The sequence below is a fragment of the Eptesicus fuscus genome, chromosome 7 (assembly GCF_027574615.1).
Source record: "Eptesicus fuscus isolate TK198812 chromosome 7, DD_ASM_mEF_20220401, whole genome shotgun sequence".
In the NCBI taxonomy this organism is placed as follows: Eukaryota; Metazoa; Chordata; class Mammalia; order Chiroptera; family Vespertilionidae; genus Eptesicus; species Eptesicus fuscus.
Genome location: NC_072479.1, coordinates 58,290,941 through 58,318,896, shown reverse-complemented (window position 1 = coordinate 58,318,896; position 27,956 = coordinate 58,290,941). Strand labels below are relative to the sequence as shown.

The 27,956-nt window shown below is 51.9% G+C and overlaps 1 protein-coding gene across 1 annotated transcript; it reads right to left on the bottom strand.

Annotated features, from left to right (window-relative positions):
- Positions 1-123: 123 nt before the first annotated feature.
- On the bottom strand, positions 124-27,956 carry POU6F1 (POU class 6 homeobox 1). The gene is made up of 11 exons (XM_028144376.2): positions 27,594-27,956; positions 20,111-20,204; positions 16,805-17,000; positions 11,967-12,088; positions 10,859-11,084; positions 10,066-10,334; positions 9,292-9,420; positions 8,451-8,654; positions 6,497-6,638; positions 5,580-5,748; positions 124-3,084 (listed from the first exon to the last, which is right to left on the bottom strand). The coding sequence occupies exons 2-11, from the start codon at positions 20,156-20,158 to the stop codon at positions 2,739-2,741; spliced, it is 1,851 nt and encodes a 616-aa protein (XP_028000177.2). The 5' UTR covers positions 20,159-20,204; positions 27,594-27,956; the 3' UTR covers positions 124-2,738.

The window sequence follows — 27,956 nt, the reverse complement described above, 5'->3', positions numbered from 1 at the left end:
TTTCAAGACAAATTTATATCAACTCCTTTAGAGTCTGATGCTACTACCAAAAACAAAAACAAAACAGATGCTTCCCAGGGCGGGGGGTGGGGGGGGTGGGGAGTGAAGGGCGGGGGCGGGGGGGGGGGGTGGCGCTACAGTGGGGAAGCAGGAGAGATGGCAGGCTGGTAAGCTCTGCTTTGGGCATATTTCAGGGACACCCCACGCCCTCCTGCCTGGGGAATTCAGCCTGCAAATATTCCGACCCTGGTATAGCTCCTCAGAAAGACCTACCCATTCTTCCTGCAGAGGAGAAAACGGTTCAGCTCTACCTCAGCCTCTGGAAGACGGATTTAGACGAGGGAGGAGCTGAGAAAGCAAGGCCAGGCCCAATTTGGACCAGCAGAAGCTCATTATCTTTTTCCTGCCCTGACACCAGACACATGGTGTCCTGCAGAGCCACTGCCATGGACACAGCCTGGATTATGTGCGACTCCCAGGGTACCCACCATGACCCACCTGGAAGAAAGCATATCTGAACGCGAGTGTTTGAGGGTGAAAACCTGTCTCTCTCTAATTCAGAGATGTCAGCCGGTGTGCCACAAGACATTTCAAACAGGCACTACCTGACTGTTTGGTCAGGGGCCCTGACCTCTCTTCCCTTAGATTGTCAAATTCAAAAACGACAACAGGCAACACAGCACAACAGCCATCGGTGTGACTGAATCAAAAGTATACCTACTTTTTTGTCAGATTGGCAAAAAATATACTTTTGGGTGTGCTGCAGAATTATAGTAATCCATTTATGTGTGCCATGAGATGAAAAAGGTTGAAAACTGCCGCTCTAATTTATTGAAGTGTAAATCGCTGAATCCTTCAACGCCAGGACTTTAACTTGTACTGAAAACTTGTGCACAATACTCCTCCCTTCTTCTCACCGAGAGACAGGTGGGTCACCCTGACCTTGAGTGTGGAGCCTCCCCTTGGAGACATTTTTTCTTGGGGAACTGGGGCGGGCAGGCTGCCCACCAGCTTCCTCACTCCGGCAGGTCTGCTGGTCCCAACGCGGTGGGGCGGGAATGTGTGTGTGTGTGTGTGGCAGTTTGTCACACGACTGCCTTCCCACTGGCAGGGCTACCAGAGGGTGGCCCCGCTGGCACGGCAGGGCCTGGGAGGGACCAGGTGTGGCAGGAAAGGAAACAGCATGCCGGTGAAGGCTGGGCTAGGAGGGGGCTGCCTGTGGCCAGCAGAGCTGCAGTGTGTTCTTGCCGGCAGTCCCTTCCTCAGGGGTATCCGGTGAGGTGCGGTGGAAGGCAGCTGCTAGAGACCTGGCTCTGTAAGGACAAGAGTAGTGAAGAGAGCAGGTGGCTGACCCCTGTGACTGGTGGCCCTTTAGGGATGCTCTATACAGCAAGGCTGGGCTCATCTCAGCAAACCTCTTAGTGCTCTCTCTTGACTTCCTGGAGTCACAGGCTGAGTTCCAGGGGTTGGCCAGCCACGGCGAGGCTGGAAAACTCAGGAGCTCGGAGGAGGTGCCAACCCCCAATGTGCCACAGTTACCCTCTCTAGAGGCAAACCCCATCCTGTTCCAGGGATATTCTTGGTTCAGTGGAGTCCTGGGGAGATGACTTACACAAACACGGGTCTAAGGCTCGGGACAAAATAAGATTTCTCATCCAGTATCCAAGGCTTAAAGCTACAAAGAAACTTGGAGTTAAGTCACCTTCCACAGGAGACGTTTCTGGGCTGGATGTCGGCCTTCTCCCAGGCCTGGCTGTCTGGGTTATTGTTCCATTTGCCCCTTCTGAGACCCGCCTTGGGTTGGGGAAGAATGTGAGGACGAGAGGGTCAGCACTTCTTTCCTCACTTTTCTCCAAAGTGCCTGCTTACTTGGGAAGGGGATTTTCCAGGCTGCACGTTCTCTCAACTGCTTTGGGGGGAGATGGTCATGGGCAGAGATTAGATTAAAATCTGGAAGAATGGCCTTATTCACTAAGTTCCCGACCTGCCACAGGCCTGGATCAACTCCACAACAGCTAGAGTTCGCTGATGTTTCCTTCCAACATGGATTACAAAAGAAAAGGTTCTGCTTTAGTGCAATTTTCCTCCAGAGGAACCAGGAGGGGGGCGGGGTGGGGGAGAGGAGGTGGCCTATTCTGGCCCCAGGGCTGTGGAATCTCCTGACTCTGAGGTCAAGGCAGACACTGAGTCTGACCTGAGCAGCACATCACACTTTTCAGAATTGTGTCTCTTGAGTCCTTCCAGGGGGTAGTGTGCCTGCAGGCAAAGGGGTGAAGCTGTGGTTCTACTGGATGAGCTGCCATACCTGCCACACGTACACAGAGGAGCAAAGAAGAGAGGGTGGACAGAGAAGCCATCGGAAACAAGAGCTAATGGCCAGTCTTTAGGGGCTGCTGCAGCCCTGCCCCAACGGCGGGGGTTTTCTGGTTCCCAACCAGAATTCACCCTTCAAAAACCACGTTAGCAAAGTGCTTCTTTAAGTGACACCACAAATCCCCTCCCTGGGCATGACCAGCCCGGAGCCTGGCGCGCTCAGAGGGCCCCTCCGCCCTCCCCACGATGTGCAATATGTGGGGGACAGGAGGGAGGCAGCTGGCGGGCATGCACACGGTGGAGTCTCAAGACCCAGGACAAGCACAGCCACATGTACCGGAATGACGGTGCTGTCGCAGCCGTGGCTGCAGCCAGGTGCCCAGGGACAAGTACAAAGTGCTGGAACACCGGGCCGGGGCCGAGCCCTAAGGGATCTGAAAGACGTTCAGCTTGCTGGTGTTCTTGAGCGTCTGGCGCCGATTGCAGAACCAGACCCGCACGACCTCCCGGTCATAATTGAGCTCCTTAGCAATCTCGGTGATTTCCTGGCCAGTGGGTAGTGGATTCTTCTCGAAGTAGGCATTGAGAGCCACGATGGCCTGGGGGGTGAAGGAGGTGCGGCGTTTGCGTTTCTTGGAGGGCTCGCCTCCCACAAACTCCATCAGGTTCTGCTGGCCTTCCTGGTTCCGGAGCTCGGCTTCGTTCAGCCACTTCTCCAGCACCGGCTTCAGCTTCTGGGCACTCTTAGGTGTGATGTCCAGCTTCTCGAACCTGTAGGTGACCCAAGCCCAGGAAGGGACAGTGAGAGTGTCTTACTCCCCACACCTGGGTGTGAGCACTCTGCTCCTCGCCACCCCCACCAAGACCCCGATGGCTTGGTGAAACCAGACTTCTCAGACTATCCTGTATCCCAGGTCACAACAGAGGGGCCATTCCCATGGCCTCGGTTCAGCAGTGCAGTGATAACAGTGCAGCTGCTACCTGGACAACCATTCCAGAACTTTCACAACCAAGTAAGTGCGGTCCTTTGAGGTGCTATCTTGAGAGGTCTCCACACAGGGCAGTGGACATCATGAGCACTGTCCTCCTCTAATTACCCTCTCATAGCAGCATCACTAAGTCAGAGCCCGGATGTGGCTGCAGACTTCCCAACACAGCAGTGAGTCTAACAGTCTCTGTAGTCTACATATGGAATTGGAAGGCAGATGAAACCTTTCGGCCATACTGAGCCTCATTCTTGTTGGAACCCCTCTACTACCCCTCCTATGATACTGGCTCCAGGACTAGCTTAGACGCTGCACACAGAAGCTAGCCACACCACTTTAGGGTCATGCCTTATAATACAGGGAGATGACAGCATGACAGGGGTGATGGTGGGATAGAGTTGAGAGCTAAGACAGAACTGAAGTTCCCACCTTTGTGACTAATTTCATAAGCTGCACTCCTTTCCCTCTAGGGTTCCTAATGGATTAGGGTCTTGGGATCGCAGAAAAAGACTATTTGCTTGCCCTAGCTGGTTTGACTCAGTGGATAGAGCGTTGGCCTATGGACTGAAGGGTCCCAGGTTTGATTCCAGTCAAAGGCACATGCCCGGGTAGCAGGCTTGATCCCAAGCAGAGGGTGTGCAGGAGGCAGCCGATCAATGATTCTCTCTCATCATTGATGTTTCTGTCTCTCTCTCCCTCTCCCTTTCTCTCTGAAATCAATATCCTATCCTCCTATCTAATAAAAGAGTAATATGCAAATTAACCATCACTCTGCTACACCCACAAACCACGCCCACCAGCCAATCAGGAGCGAGTATGCAAATTAACCCAACCAAGATGGCTGCAGCCACGGAGAGAGCAGGAGGGCGGCTTGGATTTCCCTGGCGATGGAGGAAGCCAAGCTTTCCGCACACCCTGGCCGGCCCAGGCCTCCACTCAAGGCTACAAAGTTTCAATTATAGAAGATAAATAAATCCCAACAAAAATGGCGGCAGCCACAGAGCTGGAGAGAGCAGGAGGCTAGGGTTGCCCCCGGCGATGGAGGAAGTCAAGCTTCTGCAGCCCTTGGCTTCTGCTTAAGGCTACAAAGTTTCAATTATAGAAGATAAATAAATCCCAACAAAAATGGCTTCGGCCACAAAGCAAGCAGGAGGCTTGGCTCTGCTCAAGGCTACAAAGTTTCAATTATAGAAGATAAATAAATCCCAACAGAAATGGCTGCTGCCACGGAGAGAGCAGAAGGCTTGGCTCCGCTCCAGGCTACAAAGTTTCCTTTATTTATCTGGATAAATAAATCCCAGATACCAGGGCCTCCGCTTGGGTCGCCGGGGGGTGTGGCCAGCCTGCAAACCACCACAGGCCCCTCACCCAGGCCACCCCACGCCCCAAGGGAAACCCCACCCTGATCCGGGACACCCTTCAGGGCAAACCAGCTGGCCCCTACACATGCACCAGGCCTCTATCCTATCTAATAAAAGAGTAATATGCAGATTGACCATCACTCCAACACACAAGATGGCTGTCCCCATGTGGTCAAAGATCCTGCCCCCATGTGGACACAACATGGCCACCACAAGATGGCCAGCAGGGGAGGGCAGTTGGGAGGGACCAGGCCTGCAAGGGAGGGCAGTTGTGGGCGATCAGGTCAGCAGGGGAGGGCAGTTGGGAGGGACCAGGCCTACAAGGGAGGGCAGTTGGGGGTGATCAAGCCTGCAGGGGAGGGCAGTTAGGGATGACCAGGCCGGCAGAGGAGGGAAGCTGGGGGCAAACAGGCTGGCAGGGGAGCAGTTAGACATCAATCAGGCTGGCAGGGAGTGGTTAGGGGGTGATCAGGCTGGCAGGCAGAAGTGGTTAGGGGCAATGAGGAAGGCAGGCAGGCGAGCAGTTGGGAGCCAGCAGTCCTGGATTGTGAGAGGGATGTCCGACTGCCCGTTTACCGGGATCGGGCCTAAACGGGCAGTCGGATATCCCTTGAGGGGTCCCAGATTGGAGAGGGTGCAGGATGGGCTGAGGGACACCCCCACCCCCATGCACGAATTTCGTGCACCGGGCCTCTAGCATATATATATGTACTATTTGCTCAGGATTGGAGGATAAACATCAGAGGACCTGGTCAGTCTTTGGCTACTCCGGGTATTCATATCTTATCCTTAAAGCAGCCTTCCTTATTTGGAAGAAGGCAGGAGCAAGGGAGAATAAAGGGGTCACCAGGTCCTGTGAATACCTGGTGGCACCAGGCACCTGAGCAGGCCCTGACCTTGCCCAGGGAGCCTTACTCACCGGCAGATGGCAGACTGGCTATAGGCCGGGCCTTCTGTTGCAGTCAGAGCCTGGCCCACCTGGGTCTGTGTGAGGCCCAGAGATAGCCGCCGGATCTTAAAGTTCTTGGCAAACTCCCGGATCTCTTCTAAGTTGATCCCGTCCTCATCCAGACTTGGGGTATGTGGCTCTAGGCCAGAGAAGAGAGCAGGGTGAGTGCAGAGGACAGATAATCATCACTGCTTATCTAGCCCATTGGCCTGGCCTGGTGCAGAGGGGTGAGGACATTTGGCAAAAGGCCCACCTACCCTTAAGACCCTCATTAACTTTGGCCCAAGACAGATAATGGAGGAAAGGGCCCTGGACCAACCTGTCTGGAGGTTGGGGTCTTGTTTCAAGTTTGTCCAGCTCTAACTGTTGACCCTCCCCATTCCCCCTACTCCTGGCCCCCAAGCACACCTGTTGGCCTTCCGCATTCCTCAAATACTAGGTAAGAATCACTGGAGAGACAGCCAATGGGGAAACAGCCTCCACTATCATCATGCCTAGAATCCAGCTTAACAGGAATAAGAAAGCCAGTCCCTGGCATCAAGCACCTGCCCTTCCCCCTGGGATTCCAGGAAGTTTATTAAGAGCAGCATTCAGCCCTAGCTGGTTTGGTTCAGTGGCTAGAGCATCGGCCTGCAAACTGAAGGGTCCTGGGTTCCATTCCAGTCAAGGGCACGTGCCCGTGTTATAGTAGGGGGTGTGCAGGAGGCAGCCAATCAATGATTTTCTCTCATCATCAATGTTTCTCTCTCTCTCCTCTCCCTTTCTCTCTGTAATCAATAAAAAATATATTAAAAAGAAAAAAAAGAAAAGAACAGCTTTCAAAGATGTCAGGGGGTCCAAATAAATGCCTCTCCCATTCTCCACAACCTCCTTCAGGAGCCACTTACTGGACACCAACTGGCTGACAGTGGGCGTCTCTGAGCAGGTAATTGGGATGGGAGCAGAGGCCGATGGTTTGGCCGCTGGGGCTGGGCTGGCGATGACCACTGTAGGCGGGGGCACAGCTGGCGTAGGCTGGATGGGCTGCACCTATGAGAAGAGAGCCAACAATCCCCTATTGCCTACCTGCCCAGCTCAGGGGGTCGGAGGCCCTACATGGACCAGAGACGGGGGCAAAAATGGGCATGAAGTCCACACTCCTCCCTGGGCCCCATCAAAAAGCAAGACTAGAAACTACTTATTATCACCCACCCAATGATAACGACCTCCGAAATAAGCACAGCAACATGTTCCACCAAGCTGGGGCCTCATGGCCACCTGTGACACAGGCAGGTCAGAGGCTCAGAAAGGTCAGTACACTTGGTCAAAACCCCGCAAGTGTCCACCCTGAGAACTGCTCTCAAATCTCTGCCCTCAGAGGAGAAACCTAACCTGATTTTAGAGCCTCCTAGGCCCAAACATCCATTACTAGGGACCAGCAAGTGACATCTGGGACCTCCCTATGAAAAGAATAAGGTATATCTCTTAACCACTGACATGGAAAAAGCTGAGTCATGGTGCTAAGTGAAAAAAAAAAAAAAAAAAAAAGCTTCCTGAAAAGTTCAAATTTCTCTAGGATGGGTCTTGTTCCCTGGATTCTACCTCTTGGTAGCTCTGAAGTCCATTGCCTCTTGCTTCTCAGAGCCTTAGCCTTAGTACAGAGTCCTGGTCTCTTGCTAGAACTGTTTAAGCTGCCTCCTAACAGGTGACAAGGACTCAAGTCTCACCACAGTCGTTCTTGGCTCCTCTGGCGACAGAGGAAATTTTTCAATGTACATTTAGTTAGCCATTTCCTTGCTAAGAACCCCTCCATGACCCCTCACTAGCTAATAATAGTGATAACATTCGTTTTCAAGTGCTTCCTGTGTTAATTGCCTATGTGTAATCATCTGTCCTCCAATACTCATAACCTTCTGCAGTTGATCCTCTTATAATCTCCGTTTTACAGATGAGGCTGAGAGGTTATTCACAAAGCTGAGAAGCAGCACACCACACTGGAGAATCATGGGCCCCAACACCTGGGAACTTGTTAGAAAGAGAGACTCTTGGGCCCCACTCCAGACCTACTGAATAAGCAACTCTGGAGCGGGGCCTGGGAACTGCATTCCAACAAGCCCTCCAGGGGGTTCTGACACTCACCCAGGTTTGAGAACCCCTGCACACTCTACTCTTGCAATTTCCTAAAGATAAAATACTCTCATTCAAGCCATCCCTTTGGATTAGTTCAACGTCCCTTCTCTAGGAAGCCTTGTTGAACTCCCCCGTCTGTTGAGAGCTCCCTTCTTTGGGTCCCCTTATCATGCCCCTATCAGTCTTTGTCAGGCTGCCTTGTACTTGTCCCAAGGCCATGCTACCTAAGGCTAGGAAGAGCATCGTATTCATCTCTAGATCTTCAGTACCTGGAATATAGTAGGCACTCAAAAACTGCTCCTCGAATGAACAAATAAGTGAATAATCAAAGTGAGGGGTGGAGGGGTAAAGGGGGAAGAGGGAGGGGATGCAGAACTAACCTCCCAGAGTGTTTCCAGCAGTTTTTTGTTTTTTTTTTCTCACCCTGGCGCTGATCAAGGCCTTTTACTTTGACCCCCTCCTCCCAGGCCTTCTCAGAAAGGTACTAGCTTCTGAGGGTACATGGACAAGTTTTTGGTGTGTGTGGGCAGGGGGCAGGGGTGGGGAGCGTGGTTTCCCTGAGCAGAGCATAGGTGACTCATGTGAGCCTTCTACCTTGGACATTCCCAAACTTTGGGGAGGTCCCTGCTTTCTCGGGGGCTTCAGAAAATAATCTTGTCCTGCCCAGTCTAAAGAGCGGCCGCGTATGCCAGACAGCACTGCCTGCCCCATTCCCAACCCCGGCCCTTGTACCTCACTCTTAGCAGGGGACTCAGGCATGCTTGGCTTCCGGACAGCCACAGGCGGAGGCAGGGGGTGGCTGGCCAGGGTTGCAATCACCTGGCCCTGGGCGTTTAACAGCAGCTGGGGGGTCACAGCCTGGACCTGCAGGCTTTGGGCTGGTGCTGGCGCTGCCACGCTAGCTGAGTTCACTACCCACGGAAGTGTTCCAATGACCTGGGAGGAAATAAGGCAGGGACTCTAAGTGTGAGGCCAGTGTCCAGCTCCACCTCCAACCCACATGCCCACACTGGTAGGGGAAGGCATTTAGATGAATCACTCGACCTCTAGGACCTCCGTTTCTTCCTCAACAAAATGAAGGATTCACAGTCTGGGGCTGCTTCCTTTGTTTTATCTCCAGAGCTGTGATGGGGCAGGAATGGGTCTGCATGTGGAGTCAGATGGACCTGGATGTGAATCCCTGCTCTGCCACAGTTTAGCTGTGGCTTAATTTCTCTGATTCTCTGCCTTCTTCCCTGTACTGGTAAAACGGGAATAAAAATCTCTACCTAATAGATCTGTACTCAAAACAAAGTGAGATGATGTATGAGAAAGCACCTAGCACAGACCTGGCCACGAAGTAGGTACTCCATAAAGGAAGTGGGTGTTCACCTCAACTGGAGTGGATGCCTCCAGGGCAAGGCAGTGGCTATGCCCCTGCCTGCTCTCAGGATCAGCAGGGAGCCGCCACACAGGAGATATGAACAGCAGTCCGACACCCTGTTTGAGTTTCTGTGACCCTCAGCCCAAGTCCTAGTGCCCCCGCCAGCTTGTCCACAGCCCCCATCCCTCAGCCCTGGCTTTGACCACTTGCCTGTCCCTGAGCATTGGTGAGGATCTGACTGCTGATCCCTGGCATGCTGGGAATGGCGTTGGCAATGACCGGAGTTGTCGTGAGGGAGCCCAGGATCTGGGGCTGTCCCCCGAGGGAAGCAGCACTGATCTGTGGGTGGAGGAAGAGCCTGGCTCAGAGACCACGGGCGCAGAGGGAAGAGGGCTCAAGGCACTGGGGTGGGGAGGTAGGGACGTGAGGCAGATATGAATGTGGGCTACAGGCTCATGTCTACCAGCTGAATAGTACCCAGGGCTAGGGGTGGCAGGGGGTACACCAGGGAGGGTGGGGGCAAAGCCATGGAAGAGTAACTGGCTAATCTTTCAGGCCAGGCCTGGGAGGGTAGAAGTGCCAGATTGGAGTGGCTGATGTGATTCTAGTCACATCGAACAGCTCCACTGCCAAGCCAGGACAGACACTGGCAAGGGGCCGTGAGCCTCTAGCTCCACCTTAGTGACCGCTCACAAGCTTGCAATCCCCAGACATCATCCCACCCTCCAAGGCTGGTCCAGTGGTTCAGGTTCTGGAGAATTTGCCCAGCCCTCTTGGCAGAGGTTGTCTGCTCGTGTCTGGGATGGACAGGCTGGCAGCTGCAAGGAGAAGGCTTCCGAGGGAGCCATCTCTGCTGATGTGTTGGAAAAGAGCCGTATTCAGGGGCCTGGTCCTCCTCCTCTTTCCTCCCCCCATCAGTTCCACCCTTGGCCCAAGATTTGATCCATCCCTGATCAGCCCTGGGTGAGGGCAGCAGCAGCTTACGATTCCTGGGCTAAAAGTGAAGCTGGCAGGCTGTAGGGTGATCTGTGGGGGGGTGTCCACTGGCTTGGGGGTGGGGGCGGTAGCGGTGGCAGCAGCGGGCTGCGGTAGAATGGTGGGCGTGTTCTGCAGCAGCGACGGCGGCGGTGGCGGCGGGGTCTGGAACAGCGTCTGGGACTGTGCTGGTGGCCGGGGCTGGACGGGTGAGGAGGCCTGTACCGGTGGGGCAGCTTGTACGGGTGCCGGGAGAGCGGTGTTCAGCACGGCCGCTGCTATGGAGCAAGGCAGAGACAGAGGTGCTCAAACGCCTAGCCGTAGCCCAGAGCAGCTCCAATCCCAAGGGATCTGGCACAAGAACAGAGGGGGCTGGGGCAGCTGGGAAGGGGGGCAGGCAGCTGTGATTCCCTTGATCCGTGCAGGGGGCAGCACACGCCCACATCGCTCATCCCCCCTCCCTTGGGCCTGGAGATGTGTAGGTTCAAAACCAGAAGTTGCATCTTCTTGCAGTCCTTCTCAGGAGGCTGGTCATGGGGTGGCTTCTGGCGTGGGGGGAGAGGGGCAGTCTCAGACAGTTGGCTGAAGTAAGAGAGGCCTGCTGGGCCGGATGGTGTCCTGGCCTAGAGTCCCGAGGTGCTGCAGCTCTGTGGCTGGGTGCCTGGGACACCGGATCCAGACTCCAGGGCTGTTGCCCTGGGCGGGCTGCGGGTTCTGAGTCCAACATGGCAAGCGCTCGTGCAGGAATGGTAGTGGTGGGTGGTGGGGGGCCTGGTGCAGTCCTGGGGAGAGTTGCCGTTACCTTGGAGACTGGCTAAAGGTGGCTTGAAAACTCCCCCCGTAGGAGAAGCGGCGGTCAGTCCTGGGAGGGCGGCCACGGTTGCTGTAGGAATTGTCCACACGGCCAGCCCCTGCTGACCAGCCACTTGACCTGCAATACTGATGGGGATAAGAAGAGGTTGAGTAACTGCCCCTGCTGGAACCATAACTCCTGTCAGAACTGTGGCTAAGTTTTCCTGAGTCAAGACCTGCAAAAGCAAACAAGATTTCAAAAAGAAAAGAAAAAATAAAAAAAAAATCAACATCGGCAGCGCAAACACTGGGTCTCTCTGACCCAGCGGAGCACAAACAAAGCATTCTGAGGGCAGTGGGGGAGAGGCCGCGTGAGGACGGGGAAGAGACCAGCCCTAGCTGGAGGCTCAGCCTCGAGTGGGGTGCCTGTCTTCAGAGAAGCAGCCCAAACCGAGGACAGGACCTGGCCTGCTCACAGGACAGCAGGGGGTGCACGGGCCTCTTCCACTGGACTGCTGCCCCCCAGCCTCCCCTGGGCCCTTGCCCACAGGACCAACACTTTGTGGCCAGACAGCAGGGGGCAAGGGCGGATGGAGCTAAGTGGTCAAGGGCTCACAGAAGCTTCTGAGAAGCTCTGAGGGAGGCTACCCTCGATGGATGCCTCAAAAATCTGTGCATATAGCAAAGGTCACAGGGCGTTCAGCAGGCCTGGAGGATCCTGGAGGCAGCTCGCTGTGCTGGGGCTGCCCCCGGCTCTAAATGAGGGCTGTGAACAATGCATTAACTCTTCCAGGCAGCCACTGGAGGGCCGGACAGGGTATTCACTCATTTAGTCATTAAACAGAGTGGCCTGTGGCATGAAAGAGTTAAAGTAATCTCTACCATCCTTGCTGGACCCAAGGAGACTACCTGGCAAAGGTAGATCTCCTCTTCCCAGTGGGCCTGATCTGGGGCAGGGGAGAGGCCAGGGGTGCCTAGTAGGGGATTCCCTCTCTCAAGCCACAGCCCCGTCCCTGTCCTGCCTCGTGAGTTTCCAGATCCCATCGCCTCTCCATGGTGGTGGTCCCATGTCTTGCTTCTGCCCACTGCGGTGTCCGGCTCCCAGGGGTGGCTCTTACCTGGGGGGCAGCTTGTACAGCCAGTGGCGTCAGGGTCTGCGATGCCTGAGGCTGGCTTGGGGGTTGGCTGAAAGTGGCGACAGCCGGGGCAGGACTCGAAGGGATCCCCGGGAGTGACTTCACTTCATGTGGCATCGAGAGAAAGGACAAAGGGTGAGCCTGGTGTGAGCAGACGGGTCCCTGCACTAGAATGTCCTGTCTGCAGCTTGAAGTGGCAACTCTCAGCCTCACATCCTATTTCTGCATAACCCGAGACCAATCACTGGCTTTCCCTGGCCCAGAAGGCAGCTTCCCAAATGCAACTGGTAGTGAGACCAGGAGGCTGGAGCCCTGTGCCAGACCTAGAATGTGGGCCCTCTTCTTCCCACATTTAGATGAAGAAAATGCAGGCCTATGCACAGCTAGGTGTCCATCTCTCATTTCCTGGCTCTACAGAACACTGTGACCTCTGACCTAATCAGTAGAGGGGTCCGAAGGGAAGGAACATGTGTCTGGGAGAGAAGGAGCTAGATAGAATCAATGGGAGCAGCTTCCCCTGGCTCATCCAGCAACGGGACCATTGCTCAACCCATCTGCAGGCTACTTCCTGGATGCAGGTGCTGGGTTGAAGGGACAGGGATTCTGCAGAATGAAGTCCTTGAAATGACAGTCCCTGAAAATTGGACACGTCTTTGCCACACTCAGGATCACAATGGCTCTCCAGGCCAGGTAGCTTTTTTTTTTTGTTTGCTAATCCTCAACCGAGAATATTTTTCCATTGAATTTTAGAGAGAGTGGAAAGAAGGGGGAGAGACAGAGAAACATCGATGTGAGAGAGACACATCGATTGGTTGTCTCCCACACTCACTCTGACCAGGGCCAGGGATCGAGCCGCAACCCAGTCACATGTCCTTGATCAGAATAGAAACTGAGAACCTTCAGTCCAAGGGCCGACGTTCTAGCCACTGAGCAAAACCAGCTAGGGCCAGGCCAGGTAGCTATTCTCTGCCAGTCCCTGAGGCCTGAAGTCTAATGAGCAGCTTCAGTGAGTTTCTAAGGGAACTTCCCGTGAACCAAAGCTTTTTATCCAGGTTACAGTTTTCTCTTACTACCTTGATTTGTGAGGTATTGGAAATCCCCACCAAGAATTCACACATTGAGGAAAAGGGTTATTATTTCATATACTAGAGGCCTGGTGCACGGATTCGTGTACTGGTGGGGTCCCTCAGCCTGGCCTGTGCCCTCTTGCAATCTTGGACCCCTCGGGGGAGGTCAGATTGCAGGTTTCGGCCCAATCCCCGTAGGTGGCCTGTGGGGATTGGGCTGAAACCAGCAGTCCGACCTCCCCAGAGGGATGCAGTAGTGCTCGAAGCAGTAGGCGGCTAGGGAGGAGCCCGAGCCGGGCCTGGTGCCATGCCCCTCCCACTCATCCTGGCCCCACTATGTATGCTGCGGGCTTGCGCCTAGTCCTGATCAGAAGAGGCTCGCAGCACCACCGCAGTGGCACTCGCCATCCGTGAGCCTGGAGTCTGGTGCCCATTGCTTACCTGAGCGGCACTCCCTCTGCGGGAGTGCACTGACCACCAGGGGGAAGCTCCTGCATTGAGTGTCTGCCCCTGATGGTCAGTGTGTGTCATAGCAACTGGTCGACCGGTCGCTTAGGCAATTATATATGTAGATGGTGAGACATTAAAAGGAGTCTAGGTATTGGGTGATGGATATTAGACCAGATCAATAGCCTCTTAATACTAGCTGGACATGGATTTACTGAATCAGAATGTCTGGGAGTGGAGGCCAGTAACCTCTTCTCTCTCTTTTTCTTACTTTTAATTTTTTTTTTCAACTACAGTTGGCATTCAATATTATATTAGTTTCAAGTGTATATCATAGTGATTAGACACTTCTATAACCTATGAAGTAATCGCCCCTAGAAGTCTAGTACCCCTCTGACATCATATTCAGTTATTACATTATTATCGACTATATTCCCTACGCTGTACTTTACACCCTGTGACTATTTGCCTAACTGGCAATATGCACTTCTTAATCTCTTTGTTCTTCAAGCTCCCTGTGACACAGCACACAGCCACAGTGGGCACCATGCAGTCAGAGAACCTCCCATCCCCCATCCCCAGCCCATGTCCTAATCTGGAAAGGCTCCGACCTAACTCAGGACTGTCCTGTTCACAGTACATAATGAAGAAATTCAGACTGTTTAAGGAATTAAAGAGACAAGCAAGCAGCAACAAAAGCCTTATAAAATACTAAGTGGGGGGGAAAATACTAAGTGAAACACTTAGTATTTCACTTCACCGCAGAGGGGAGATGCATTTCCAACTACTGGGGGGGAAAAATCAGAGAAGAGAAAATTTTAAAACATTTTTCTTGACAAATATAATGAATTATAAAAAGGAAAGTGAAAATAGGAATACGATAAACATGAGTGATAAAGCTTACCATCCAAAGAAATGAGATATTCATTTTATTAGAATATATTTCCAAAGTAGGATCAAGAGGTCCAAGAGTGTGCACATATTTAGGCTTTTGTCACTGCCTGCTAGACTGCTTTTCGGAAAGACTGAACCAATTCACAGAAACATCAACCATGTACCTTTTCTCCACAGCATCACCAGGTTAGCTTTTATCACTGTTGAGTTTTCTGGCTTAACAGGCATGTAGTACCTTATAGCCAGTTACGTTTTCTCTCATTGATAGCAAGAGTTTGCGTTTTTTCATGTGATAACTTCTCCCTATATAAACAATTGATTTCTCTTCCAAAATAATTTGGGTGGACTATACCTCAAAGAAAAAAAAAAATTCCAAAGACCAGTACAAAGATATTCCAAACAGCACTGGTTATGATAATAAAAAACCAGGTAGTTTGGCAATAGTCAAAACCAGAACCGGTGTGTGAATCTATGTCAATAAAGGAAAAAGGTATCTGAAATAATATAGTGGTCAGAGCTATGCTACATAGTCTACCCTCAGTGGTCACAACTATAAAACTATGTGTGTGTGACAAGGACTGGGCAGTAATTTAGACTGCCATAAATCACTAGATTTTTTTCCACCCTGAAAAAGTTTCCTATTCCTTTGTTTTTGTTTAATATATTTTTATTGATTTCAGAGGGAGAGAGAGATAGAAACATCAATGATGAGAGAGAATCAAGATTGACTGCCCCCTAACACCCCACACTGGGCATATGCCCTGACTGGGAATCGAACTGTGACCTCCTGGCTCATAGGTCGATGCCCAAGCACCGAGCCACGCCGGCCAGTACTTTGTTTTGTTTTAAGAGGAAATGCTTAATATCTAGCAAGGTCACACTAAGACCACAATCCACGCTGGCAGCTTCTTAGGGAGCAGCATCAAAATATCTGCCTTATCTGCTTGACAATGATTCAAATTCCTTTACCGAGAAAAATGTTGTGAAAGGCTTACGTATACCAACCTTTGGAAGAAGATGCACACTACCACAAACACTCATGCTAAGGTGTAAATAATTGGCTCGGGATCTATTTCTGAGAGCAGGTTTGGATAAGGAGCAGATTAAGACACCAGAAGAAATGAGGCATGGAATATCATTAAAAGGATAAAGAGGGAAGTCAGGGCACTGTGGAGAAATCTGGGAAACCTCCCAAATTTTCTGAAAAGGGGCTCCATGCCCACAATGGAAAGGGATGGGAAGGGTGGCTGAGGCAACGAATCCTTGTCTTCCCTGCCTGCTCTCCAGGGCATGGGTCCATGGGGACACGGGTAATGCCCCATCCTGGGCTCAACACGGAGCAGAGCATTTCCAGGCAAGGGGGAAATGGTCATGTCTCTTGTCATTTCTTTATTCAAAAGCAGGGGAGTCCCAAGTGAATCTGCACTCTAATTTGCAGGTAGAGCACAGGATGTGAGGTCTTGCAGTTTCCTTGTTAAGGGGTTGCTGTTTCCCGAAGACTGTCTGTTCTCATTTGCTGTCTTCTTGGCTCCCCCTCTTAGCCTACACCCACCAGCCCAGATCTCCAATCTAGGGAAGGGAAGATACGCAGAAGACAAGGGGAGATGAGTCCTGGTGTTCTGGGGGAAACTGGCAAGGGAGGCCTCAGGCTTCCTGCAACAGGAGATGTCTGTTCTGTAAGGTGTTAATGAGGAAAGCCATTGAAATGGTGCCCTGTGGTCAGAGAGCAGTGCCTGGTACCAGACCCAGCCTCTAGTACAGCTCTACTGCAGGTAATTAGGGGAGATAGAGTGGGTGGATCGGCCACATCCATTTCCATGGGGAAGAATCAAGCCCATGCCCTCCAGTCATCTTTGGAGGACAGCAGAAATAAGTCCACCAGGCCTGACTCACACCAGCCCAGCTGGGAGTAAGGAGCTGGCATTCTTCAAGGTCCTACCTAACCTACATCCTTAGTCCAAGGTGGGTAAGATACCCTCCCATCCCCAGCTCCTGGGACCTCCCAGCTTCCCCACAGCAGGTACTGAGTTGGAAGGGCTGGCGGGATCCTCAAGGTCTAGTCCTCTCTGCACTGGGGCTGAGGGTCTGGTTTAGAACTAGGAGCCCCCTCTGAGGTTTATACACGCCCTTCAGCCGAGCCCTCACTCTCCACTCACTCTCCGCCCACCTCACCCTGATCCCTCCCAGTTTAGGTCTGGAAATGCCTGAAACCAGAACTAAAGCTCCAGGGACAAGGAGTGCAGCCCTGGAAGCTGACCAGAAGTACAGGCCATGGCCAGAGGCTGTCCAGTGGACAGGAAGACGACAAGACCCTAAAGCCACCTAGGCCCCGAGGACCTGTGCTGGCTCCCCGGGGAATCACAGAGAGGGACCAGGGTGGAGCAATGCCAGACGGGAGCAATGGCCTCGTACCAGTTGCCTCAGCAGAAGAGTCTGGGTTGTCTGGCCCAGCCTCGCCAGCAGGTTCACTGGCTTCAGCAGGACCTCCACTCTGGCAGCCCTCGGCGGCCACACCCTCCAGTCCCTTGTCCTCCTCCTCAGCAGGGACCTGGGCGTCCACTCCAACTTCCAGCACGCGGATGGTCTCATGGCCTGACATCACGATGACCTGCAAACAGAGGACAGGGAACCCTGTGGGGGAGGGGCCGATATAGACACCCCCCCGCCTGGTGACCAGAGCTCTAGGCATGATTTCGGGAGAGAGGAAAGGGTAGACCTCCTGTCCCGAGCACTGCGTGCTCTGTGAGAACTCCAGAGCCTGGGGCAGGCTGCAGCTCCCTGGCTCCAGAGGAGGAGTGAGCTAGGAGAAAGGCCCTGGGGAGGGGACAGGGGGCAGGGCCTGACACAGCTGGAAAAAGCCCCACGGAGCCAAACCCCTGGAGCATATTGCTATTTGGTCCCTTTCTTGGAGTCAGTTCAGGGCGGGTAAAAGTCTATTCCACAGCCTTGCAAGGATGTTCTCTTGGCTGCCGGGATATTGGTGCGTGGCTGTGAGGGCCCCTGACACAGCATCCACAGCGTAAGCTGGGCCAAGAAGCAAATCCCGCTTCACGTCCCTTGAAACCTTCAGAGATAAAGCAGTGGAACAAATGCTCCACAATGCTGAGTAACTTTTTCAGCTCATGATTCCTTTATTTCCAAAACTCTGGGGTAAAGGCCAAGATTTTCCTACAAGCTAACTTCCTGCATCCTGAGGACGGAGCCTCTCCCCACCCCCCTGGCCTGGAGCTTGTGCCCTGTGGCTACAGTTGTGCCATCTGCTGTCGGCCTGCTCTGACCTTGAAGGGAGCCTCCATGTCCCAGCAACGCGGAGGCGCCTGGGCCTCCTCAGAACACGACCTTCTTCCCCTGCTCAAACAACCAGCACTCAGCTCTCTAACTCCAGCACGAAAATGCTTCCAACGGGGCCATTCAAAAATCAGGGACACTGTACATTGAAAAGCTCTGTGCCCAGCCTCCCCTACATTGGGCCTATGCCTGAAGCTACTCCCACAACACACTCCTTAGGCCTGAACACTGGATCCAGCCAGAGACTCTGCTGGAAAAAGTGATGGTGTGACCCATCACAGGAGCTGGAGGAAATGAACCCCCAAAGCAGTTGCCTTTCTGACTCAAACTTGACCTATGAGGGACTTCAATTGCATTTTAAGAGTTGTCCATCTTTTTTCTCCTCTTAAAAATTAATCTTTTTTCTCCTTTTAAGTGCCCTGGCCGGTGTGGCTCAGTTGGTTGAGCATTTTCCCATGCACTGAAAGGTCACCGGTCTGGTTCCTCGTCAGGGCACATGCCCAGGTTGTGGGTTTGATCTCCGGTCGGGGTGCATGCGGGAAGCAACTGATCCAGTTTCTCTCTCACATCGATGTTTTTTTTCTCTCTCTCTCACTCTCCCTTCCTTTCTCTCTCTAAAAAAGATAAAAAATCACCAAAAAACATTTTAAGATTATATAAGTAATAAATGGTGATTGTAGAAAAATTAGAAAAAATATATAAGAAAAAATATTAAAACCAAAAGCAAACAAAAGAAGAAAAAAAAACACAGGAAAAGAAACAAGAGCAAATTATCCAATGTCCAAATATTTCCCCATGTAAGAGCCTGTTTAATAAAAGAGTAATATGCAAATTGACCATCACTCCAACACACAAGATGGCCACCCCATGTGGTCAAAGATGGCTGCCACAAGATGGCCAGCAGTGGAGGGCAGTTGTGGGCAATCAGGCCAGTAGGAGAGGGCAGTTAGGGGGGAACCAGGCCTGCAGGGGAGGGCAGTTGGGGGGGACCAGGCCAGCAAGGGAGGGCAGTTGGGGGGACCAGGCCTGCAGGGGAGGGCAGTTGGGCGGGGACCAGGTCTGCAGGGGAGGGCAGTTAGGGGGGACTAGGCATGCAGGGGAGGGCAGTTTGGCGGGGACCAGGCCTGCAGGGGAGGGCATTAGGGGGGACCAGGCCTGCAGGGGAGGGCTGTTTTGGGGTGACCAGGCCTGCAAGGGAGGGCTGTTGGGGGGGACGAGGCCTGCAGGGGAGGGCTGTTGGGGGTGACCGGGCCAGCAAGGGAGGGCAGTTGTGGGGGACCAGGCCTGCAGGGGAGGCCAGTTGGGGGGGGGCCAGGCCTGCAGGGGAGGGCAGTTGGGGGGGGGGGCCCAGGCCTGCAGGGGAGAGCAGTTGGGGGTGACCGGGCCAGCAGGGGAGGGCAGTTAGGGGTGACCGGGCCAGCAGGGGAGGGCAGTTGGGGGGGACCAGGCCTGTAGGGGAGGGTAGTTGGGGGGGACCAGGCTGGCAGGCAGAAGCGGTTAGGGGCAATCAGGCAGGCAGGCAGGCGAGCGGTTGGGAGCCAGCAGTCCTGGGTTGTGAATGGGATGTCTGACTGCCCGTTTAGGCCTGATCCCACCAGGATTCAGGCCCGATCCCACCAGGATCGGGCCTAAACGGGCAGTCAGACATCCCTCGAGGGATCCCAGATTGGAGAGGGTGCAGGCTGGGCTGAGGGACACCTCCGTCCCACCCCCACCCCACCCGTGCATGAATTTTGTGCACCGGGCCTCTAATTATACATATGTGTACATTTTCATTTCACTTTTTAAGATCACACCTTAGCCTGGCTGGTGTGGCTCAGTGGTTGAGCATCAACTCATGAACCAGGAGGTCGGGGTTCAATTCCTGGTCAGAGCACATGCCTGGATTGTGGGCTTGATCTCCAGTAGGGGACGTACAAGGGGCAGCCGATCAATGATTCACTCTCATCATTGATGTTTCTCTCCCTCCCCCTTCCTCTCTCTGAAATCAATAAAAAATATCTATAAAAAAAAACAACCCTGTAGCCGGTTTGGCTCAGTGGATAGAGCATTGGCCTGTGGACTGAAGGTCCCAGGTTCAATTCCAGTCAAGGGCACATGCCCGGGTTTTGGACTCAATCCCCAGGGGAGTGTGCAAGCGGCAGCTGATCAGTGATTCTCTCTCATCATTGATGTTTCTATCTCTCTCTCCCTCTCCCTTCCTCTCTGAAATTAATAAAAATATATTTTAAAATAATAATAAAGTCACAGCTTACATTCCCAAATTAAGCCCCTGAGAAATCCTAGCTGGTATCTAAACCTGGTCAGGTGAACTGACCATGAACTTTGGTAAGAAACAGACAATGAGGGGCTCTATCGGGTCTTCCTACTTTCCCACACCCCTTGATCCATCACCCTCACTCCCCCACCTCTTTCTGCCCCAGAAGATACCTGCTCATTGACGGTGAGAGATGACTCTGGGCCAGCTCCTGGGTCCATGGTCACTTGTCAGGGTGGGCGGGGACCAGCCAACACCTAGCACATCCTGTGGGGTGAGATGGTATGGGAAAAGCAAAGGCTGATATGACACAGTAGTACGATTCCCATACCATTGCAAAAAGTCCTAAGTAGAATGGTAGGAAAAGAGAGAAGCTAAGTTCTCTCAAGTATTTGTAGACAGAAAGTATTCTAAGGACTTTAAAACTAAAGTGTCCTGCTTCCTACAGCTTCCCCGGAGAACCTACACTCAGGGGAGGTGGGAAAGAAGAAGGACCAGGGTGACAAGAGAAGGGCCAGATATTGTCCCCCATCCATTGGGAGAAAGAAGACTCAGCGGAACCCAAAGCAACTCTGACCCCGACACTCAGAACCTCAGACCTGGATAAGGAGCACTTTGGGTGTCAGAGTGCTTCTCAGGGGAGGAGTCTGAGCAGACCTCCTGGAAGAGATGGTAAAGACAGGAATACATTAAAACATTAGTCTCGCCTGGCCAGTGTGGCTCAGTGGATTGAGCACTGTCCCATGCATCAAGAGGTCACCGGTTCAAATCCCGCTCAGGGCACATTCCAGGGTGGCAGGCTGGAGGCAGTAGGGGGCATGCAGGAGGCAGCCAATTGATGTTTCTCTCTCTCCCTTTCCCTTCCTCTCTAAAAAAATCAATAAAAACATGTTTAAAACAAAACAAACAAATAAAAACATTAATCTCAAACTTCAACGTACACGATCAGCACTGGAGCACTTACTAAAAAAACACAGGCCTGGATTCACCCAGAATAACATCCCCAGAGAGCCTGAACCAGCAGGGGGGCCCCACAGAATCAGCTCTCAGGTGATCTCGTGGCCGTGGCCCAAGGACTGGCCTTCCCCACTGAAGGCAGGACAGCATCCCAGACGTAGAGCAGCCTGCCAAATGCAGGGAGGAGTGGGAGAAGCCCTTGTAAGAACAGGCTGTCTGGCTGGAGCCACAAACCACACAGTCATAAGAAATAAAGGTAATAAAGGGGACAAATAGGTTTGGACACTTATATATAAAAGAAGGCAATTAACATTTATTTTGAGTGCCTACTGTGCTAATAAGCATTTTATGTAACTAATTCATGTATTACTCATGCCAGTTGGGGGCTGGGGACATTATTATCACCATATAGATGAGGAAACTAAGCTCAGAGAAGTGTTCTGGATTCCTCACCTTTCCCTTCATCCTCCTCTTTCATCTCTGCATCATTTGTTTTACTTTTTTGTGTTTTTATTGAATGAGATAAAATCCATCTATAATAATAAAAGTGTAATATGCTAATTAGACTGGACAGCCGAACGACCTTCCGGACGAAGCCGGGGCTGCGAGGGCTGAGGCAAGCCACTGCAGCTGCGAGGGCTGAGCCCCTGGCACGAATTTCATACATCAGGCCTCTAGTATAACCTAAAATTCAACATTTTTAAAATGGTGGTCATCAATTTAGGCACTGTTATATAAACCAAATTTCAAAATGAAAATTTAGTATTTTGAATAAATTTGCCAAGAAAACAACATTTAAAGAAATATTTACCATTTAAAATAATGATAAAAAATAATTTGGGCAATTCTGGTTAAAGCTGGGAGGGAGCCAGGGCCCACCCAGAGCCTGCTCCTTTGCTTTCTTTCTCCAGTGAGTTGCGTTTGAAAACACCTGAAGCAAATCTGGCAAGGCACCTTGCTTGGCTAACAGGTGGCTCACTTATTCCTGGCTTTCCTGTGCTAATGCCTAGAAATGCCTGGAACCTCGGGGGAAGGAACAGCAGGTGCTGAGGCATTTGCCTACGAAGGAAAACTCCAGGGCCATCAGGACTTCCAGTGGAGGGGACTGAGAGGAATTTTCTTTCAGGAACTGCTTTAGGCGTAGGGCAACATTCCAAACACCCAGAGGAGCACTGGGAAATCTCAAACAAATCAGAACCCCCTAAAACAGCCCAAGATCATTTTAGAAAAAATCCTGAAGTGCTTTGTCCTTCCTTTATTTAACAGATATTTCAGTGGCTACTGTGTGCTGGGTGTTGGGGATACAATAGGGGGAAAATTCCCTAGCTCTGTCAAGAAGCCTACAGTCTAGCTCAGTGATGGCAAACCTATGACACGCGTGTCAGCACTGACACACGTAGCCATTTCTGATGACACGCGCCGCTGAGGCGGCCGCATGCCCAGGATGAAACATTTGCTGCTCCTGAGGAGGAAACATTTGCGAAATAATGTTTTTTCCTCAAAGTGACACACTACCCGAGTTAGGCTCAGTTTTTTGGCGAAGTTTGACACACCAAGCTCAAAAGGTTGCCTGTCACTGGTCTAGCGGCTCTCCCTCCCCAGAGCTCAGCAGCGCCTTTTTCCTTCCCCTCTACTTCCCCTACCCTACCACCCAAGGTCCTGGGCCTGGCTCTCTCCTGAGCTCCAAGGGCCTTTCTTTTGCCTCTATAACTTGTTTTCTGAGCCCATTCCTTCTACAGCTCACTTCTACTTCTGTGGCTTTCAAAATAAACTTTCTCTTATTACAAAAAGAAGAAAAAGGATGAGGTAAGGATGAGAGGAAGAGGAGGAGGAGAAGGAGGAGGGGGGAGCAGGAGAGGTTGCCCCTGCCTGCAGTCTATATGGGAGTAAAGAATATAAAAAGCATGTTTTCAGTGTCAAGGTAGATGAATACAGAGCGGCAGAGGACGCACAGAAGGGATGCCCAATAAAGTTTGTGTGGTCCTCTGTTCTAGAGTGGCATGTGTTTCAGATATGAAATTTTATGTATGAAGAATCTTGTGCCGTGTAGAGGAAAATGGAACTTAATTCAGACTCATTTCTGTGGTTTCACTCACTCCCTTAACACTTAACGTGGCTGAGGTCTTCCAGGTGTAAAACACCTTCTCATTATCCAGTCATTTTGGGGAGTGGAGGTACTCTGCATGAAATTAGTTGAGTCCAAAGAATGGCTGCTTGAGCTGAAATTCGTTTTAGCAGTATTCCACTGGTAGAAAGTCACATTTTTTATGGGAAATTACCTTTCACATTTTATATGTAATTCTCACAGGCTAGGCTGTTTGTAGACATCAATATTTTCAGCTCCACACCACTCTTACATTTAAATTGTTCGGCCACTTACCTTCTGCAGAGCTGCCATTCAAATAGACCATGAGGACAGGAAGCAAGAGATAGGTATAGACTGGTAGCTGGGGCTGAGTCGAATGGGGCAGATAACCCACTCTTCCCCTCGTCCCCAGTCTGACAACCAACCAAGTCTAAGTCTTGTTTGGCCCTCACCTGGAAACTTTAGACTCATATGTCCAATGGCCTACTGTTTGCTCATATCATCTCCTACTCAACAAGTTCAAAACCAAACTCCTAATTTCCACCCCAAATCCGCTCCACCTGCATGCTTCGTTTCCCATCTCAGCAAATGGCAGCTTTATCCTTCCAGATGCTCAGGCCAGAAACCTTGCCATCATCCTTGCCTTCTCTCTTATCGCATGCTTATTCCTTCAGCAAATCCTGCTAGCTCTCCCTTCCAATATGCCCAGAATCCCCCCATTTCTTATCACTACTACCCTGGTCTACACAGCTTTGGCACCTAGTGTGAAGCAACACCACACGCCCTTCTGCACACAAGTAAGTATTACTTGTCCTGTTCTTAAGTCGCCAGACTCCAGGCAGGCGCCACCTCTTTCAAGCTGTCATTGCCTGATGGACTTCTGTATGTCCTCCTACCCTTCTCCATTTCTGGCCCAAGGACACAGACTTCCCTTCCCACCTGTTGGAGAATAATAATCACTGACAGTTTAAACAAATCTGTATATATAAAAGACTAAGCGAGCATCCATCCGTCCGATGGGCCAGTAGGTATGACGCGCACTGACCACCAGGGGACAGACACTCAACGCAGGAGCTGCTGAGCTGTGGGGGGCCGGGTGCTGTGCAATTCCACCAGGCCGCAGGACCCCACCTCCGGAGGGACCCCGCTCACTCCACAGAAGCCCTTCGAGCCTCAGGGCCGCCCCAGGTGCGGCCGGCCATTGGCTCCAGGGCATGTTCGGCCATCTTGCCTAGTCCTGCCCTGCTGGCCACCTTCTAATTAATTTCCTTTCAATGTGCATGAATCGGTGCACCGGGTCACTGATATATATATAGTTGGTAATAAATCACTGATAGTTTATTGGGACACAGAAAGCTCTCAGTTCTGCTCCAGACCCTCCCCCTCAGGCCCTGGATCCATAGGCAGAGATAATGGCTTGCCAAGCTGTTGATAGACTGGGTAGGCCCACACATGGGCCAGAAAGAGAAAGGGGAAAAGATAAGGAGGTAGTGAACAACTTTATTTCCCCTCATTGAGCATACCATTTGTAATCTTAGACCTACACAGTCGAACAGTAAAGACTAATTTTATAAGGACAAATTTGGGTTTAGTTTATCCTTCTGCCCCCTTTCCCTTGGGCCCAAACTTGATTCACCCCAGGCAAAGTGAAGGGAGGGGGCAAATAAAATGTGAAAAATAAAACGTAGGTCTGTTGCCCCACTAGATTGTAAGCTCCAAGAAGGCATGTCCACTTATCACCATATCCCAGTGCCTAGTATAATACCTTGTACATATGGGAGCTAATGAATATAAAATAATTAAGACATTATAAATTTAGGAAATATATTAAAATATAAATTAAGAAATAAAATCAGCCCGGCCGGCGTGGCTCAGTGGTTGAGTGTTGACCTATGAACCAGGAGGTCATGGTTTGATTCCCAGTCAGGGCATGTGCCTGGGTTGTGGGCTTGACTCCCGGTGGGGGGCATGCAGGAGGCAGCCGATCAATGGTTCTCTCTCATCACTGATGTTTCTAATCTCTTTCTCTCTCTCCCTTCCTCTCTAAAATAACTAAAAATATATTTTTAAAAAGAAATCAAATCACAACACTTAGCCTCCTCATATTTCCTCCTTCCCTCCTCAAAACACATGTCCTATTTCATATTTTGCCCCCATTCCCTGTATTAGGGCTAGCTAAAGTGATTCAAAGTAGTATTTCTGGAGAACCTTGATCACACTTAACCCCTCCTAATGTGCCGATCCTGTTCCTCATTCCCAAGCCTTCCCTCTCTAGGCCACTTTCTCCCTGGTATCACTCCCGTTGTGGCCTCACTGACACTCATTTTGACACAAAGGGCTTGGGTTTAAAGGTAGAAGACTCAAGTTGAGTACTGCTTCTGCCTCAGATAACCCTCTCTAAGCCTCAGTTTCCTTATCTGTCAAATGGGGCTAAATTATACTACCCATCTCATGGATTATTGTGAGGATTAAATGGATAACATTTATGTAAGGCACTTAGAACAGGGCCCGACACACAGCAAATACAATGTAATTGTTATTGCTATTATTATTATTTTGGCAGTCCTCACCCAAAGATACTTTTTCCATTGATTTTTAGAGAGAGTAGGAGAGAGAGAGAGAGAGAGAGAGAGAGAGAGAGAGAGAGAGAGAAACATCACTGTGAGAGAGACACATCAATCAGTTGCCTACTGAAGGCGCTCCACCCTGACATGGGCATAGATCAAACCTGCAACCCAGGTACATGCCCTCGACTGGGAATCAAACCTGTAATCCTTGCCCTGGCTGGTACCTCAGTGGTTACCTTGAACCAAAGGGTCCCAGGATTGATGTTTCTCTCTTTCTCCCCCTCCCCGCCCCTTTCCTCTCTCTCAAAAAAATCAATGGAAAAATATCCTCAGGTGAGCATTAAAACAAACAAAACAACCCTTGACCCTTCAGTTCTCAGGCCGATGCTCTAACCACTGAGAACACCATCCAGGGCTATTGCTATTTAAAAATATATATTTTTATTGATTTCAGAGAGCAAGGGAGAGGGAGAGAGAGGTAGAAACATCAATGATGAGAATCACTAGTCGGCTGCCTCCTACATCCCCCCCCCACTGGAGATGGTGCCCGAAACCCAGGTATGTAACCTGACTGGGAATGGAACAGTGACCTCCTGGGTCATAGGTCGACGCTCAAGCACTGAGCACACCGGCTGGGCTATTGCTATTCTTTTTAATTGAAATAAAGCATGCATATAAAAATGTTTTTTTAACTGTCAAGTTTTATTTAAAAAATGTAAAAAATTACTATTATGACTTTATAGTGAGTAAATCTTGGGGAGGGGAATATGATCTAATCCTGTGCTCCTTACCCTTAGAGAAGCAAAATTTTTCTGACTTTTTCTTAATTGCCGGGTAGTACCTCACATCACATCATATTATCTTGTTTGTTTTCATGTTTATGATCTGCCTGTCCCCACCCCAAACTGGAATGAAAACTCCACGACAGAGGAAGTTCTCTCTCTATTGTTCAGCGTGTGGCACATAGTAGGTATTTTTGTTGGACCAGTGAACAAATGAATGACGTTCTACCGCTGATATGCAAAGAAGTACCTGGTCACAGAAATATCACCCTGAGCACCAGTACCTCAACCAAAATGGAATCCTACATGGCCTTGTTCCTCAGAAGGCCCTGCTTGTCCATACTGGCTACCTTAGACTACCAAGGCAAGTGGAGGGGCAGATGTCCATGAACAATGGAAGGCCAGCCCTCTGCTTTCGGAACAAGGACTCAGAAAGAGCGGAGAAGGCTAAAATCTCTGCCAAGAACTTCTTTCATCCGCCGGGGAAGGCTCCTGCCTGGTCCGATTGCCCCTACCCAGCAGCTGAGGCTCTTCTGGGGCTTTAAGCTCCCCGTCACAGCTGAGCGAGGTGTCCCAACGCTCAAGTGCAGGTTACCAGGCACCTTGAGGCTCCCTTGGCCCTGCCAGGTGAGAGTGCCCAGGGAACACAGATTGGGCCCATTATTATGACGATTTATTAATAATAATATTATTATTAAATATTTATGAAGGACTCACTCACTCCCCCACCCTTCCAGCAACGCCGCCAGCTCCCTAACCCTGAGTGCCCCCCGTCCTCCCAGGTCGTCCTGGCCGCCTCGGCAGACCTTAACCGCCGGGAACCCCGGCGGGCGGGTTCTCCCGGGGGGCGAGGACCCCCGTCCCGGTCGCCCCAGGGTCTGGGTATGGGTCGTCCTATGTGGTCTGTACCCAACCTGGGCTCTAGGGGCAGAAACCGGGAGGGGCCAGGTGCAAGCTCCCTGCGAGGTCCACCTGGCGGCTGCCCCCCCGCCTCCCCGGGCCCCCGCCGGTCCGCGGACCAGCGAGGGCGACACCCCGGGCTCTCCGGCCCCGGGCGGCGGCCGCGCGCGGTCCCGCTCCCAGAGCTCCCGCCGCCCGGCCCAGCATCCCGGCGCCCCGGCCCCGCGGCATTTTTTCTCTTTATCATAAATATATAAATTATGCTAATTACGGGCATTGCATATTAACCAAACCCGAAACCTCCCCTGCCCGGCCCCCTCCCCCTCCGTGCAAACCCCTCCCCGCCCCGGGCCCCGCTACTTACCGGAGCCCGAGCCCGAGCCGCCTTCGCCCTGGGTGCCCGGCGGCCACCGATTAGAGATTCATCTCACAGCCCGGGCCGGGGGGCCGGGGGCCGGGGCCGGGGCCGGGGCGGCCGCCGCCGGTAGACAAAGAAGCCAGTGCGGCTTGGCTGGGCTCGGCCCGGCCCGGGAACCGTTCGGGACCCGCCGCCGCCCCCGGACCCCCAGCCCGAGACGGGCAGAGCCCAAGGGGACTCCGCGGGCTGCGCTGGGCGGAGGCGGGACGGCCGGGGAGCGGGGAGGGAAGCTGGGGTGGGGTGGGGGCGCCCAGGTATATATATTTTTCTTTTCCCCTTTCCACGGCCCCCCCCCTTTTCCCTCCTCCC

What these genes read in the sequence shown, in the direction of transcription:
- POU6F1 (XM_028144376.2), bottom strand. Translation starts at nt 20,158, where the DNA reads ATGGACCCAGGAGCTGGCCCAGAGTCATCTCTCACCGTCAATGAGCAG. An exon ending in CTGTACAAGCTGCCCCCCAG is followed by an intron (nt 11,085 to 11,966) that starts GTAAGAGCCACC and finishes TTGCTTTTGCAG; the next exon opens with GTCTTGACTCAGGAAAACTT. An exon ending in TCACTTTTAGCCCAGGAATC is followed by an intron (nt 9,421 to 10,065) that starts GTAAGCTGCTGC and finishes CTCCACCCACAG; the next exon opens with ATCAGTGCTGCTTCCCTCGG.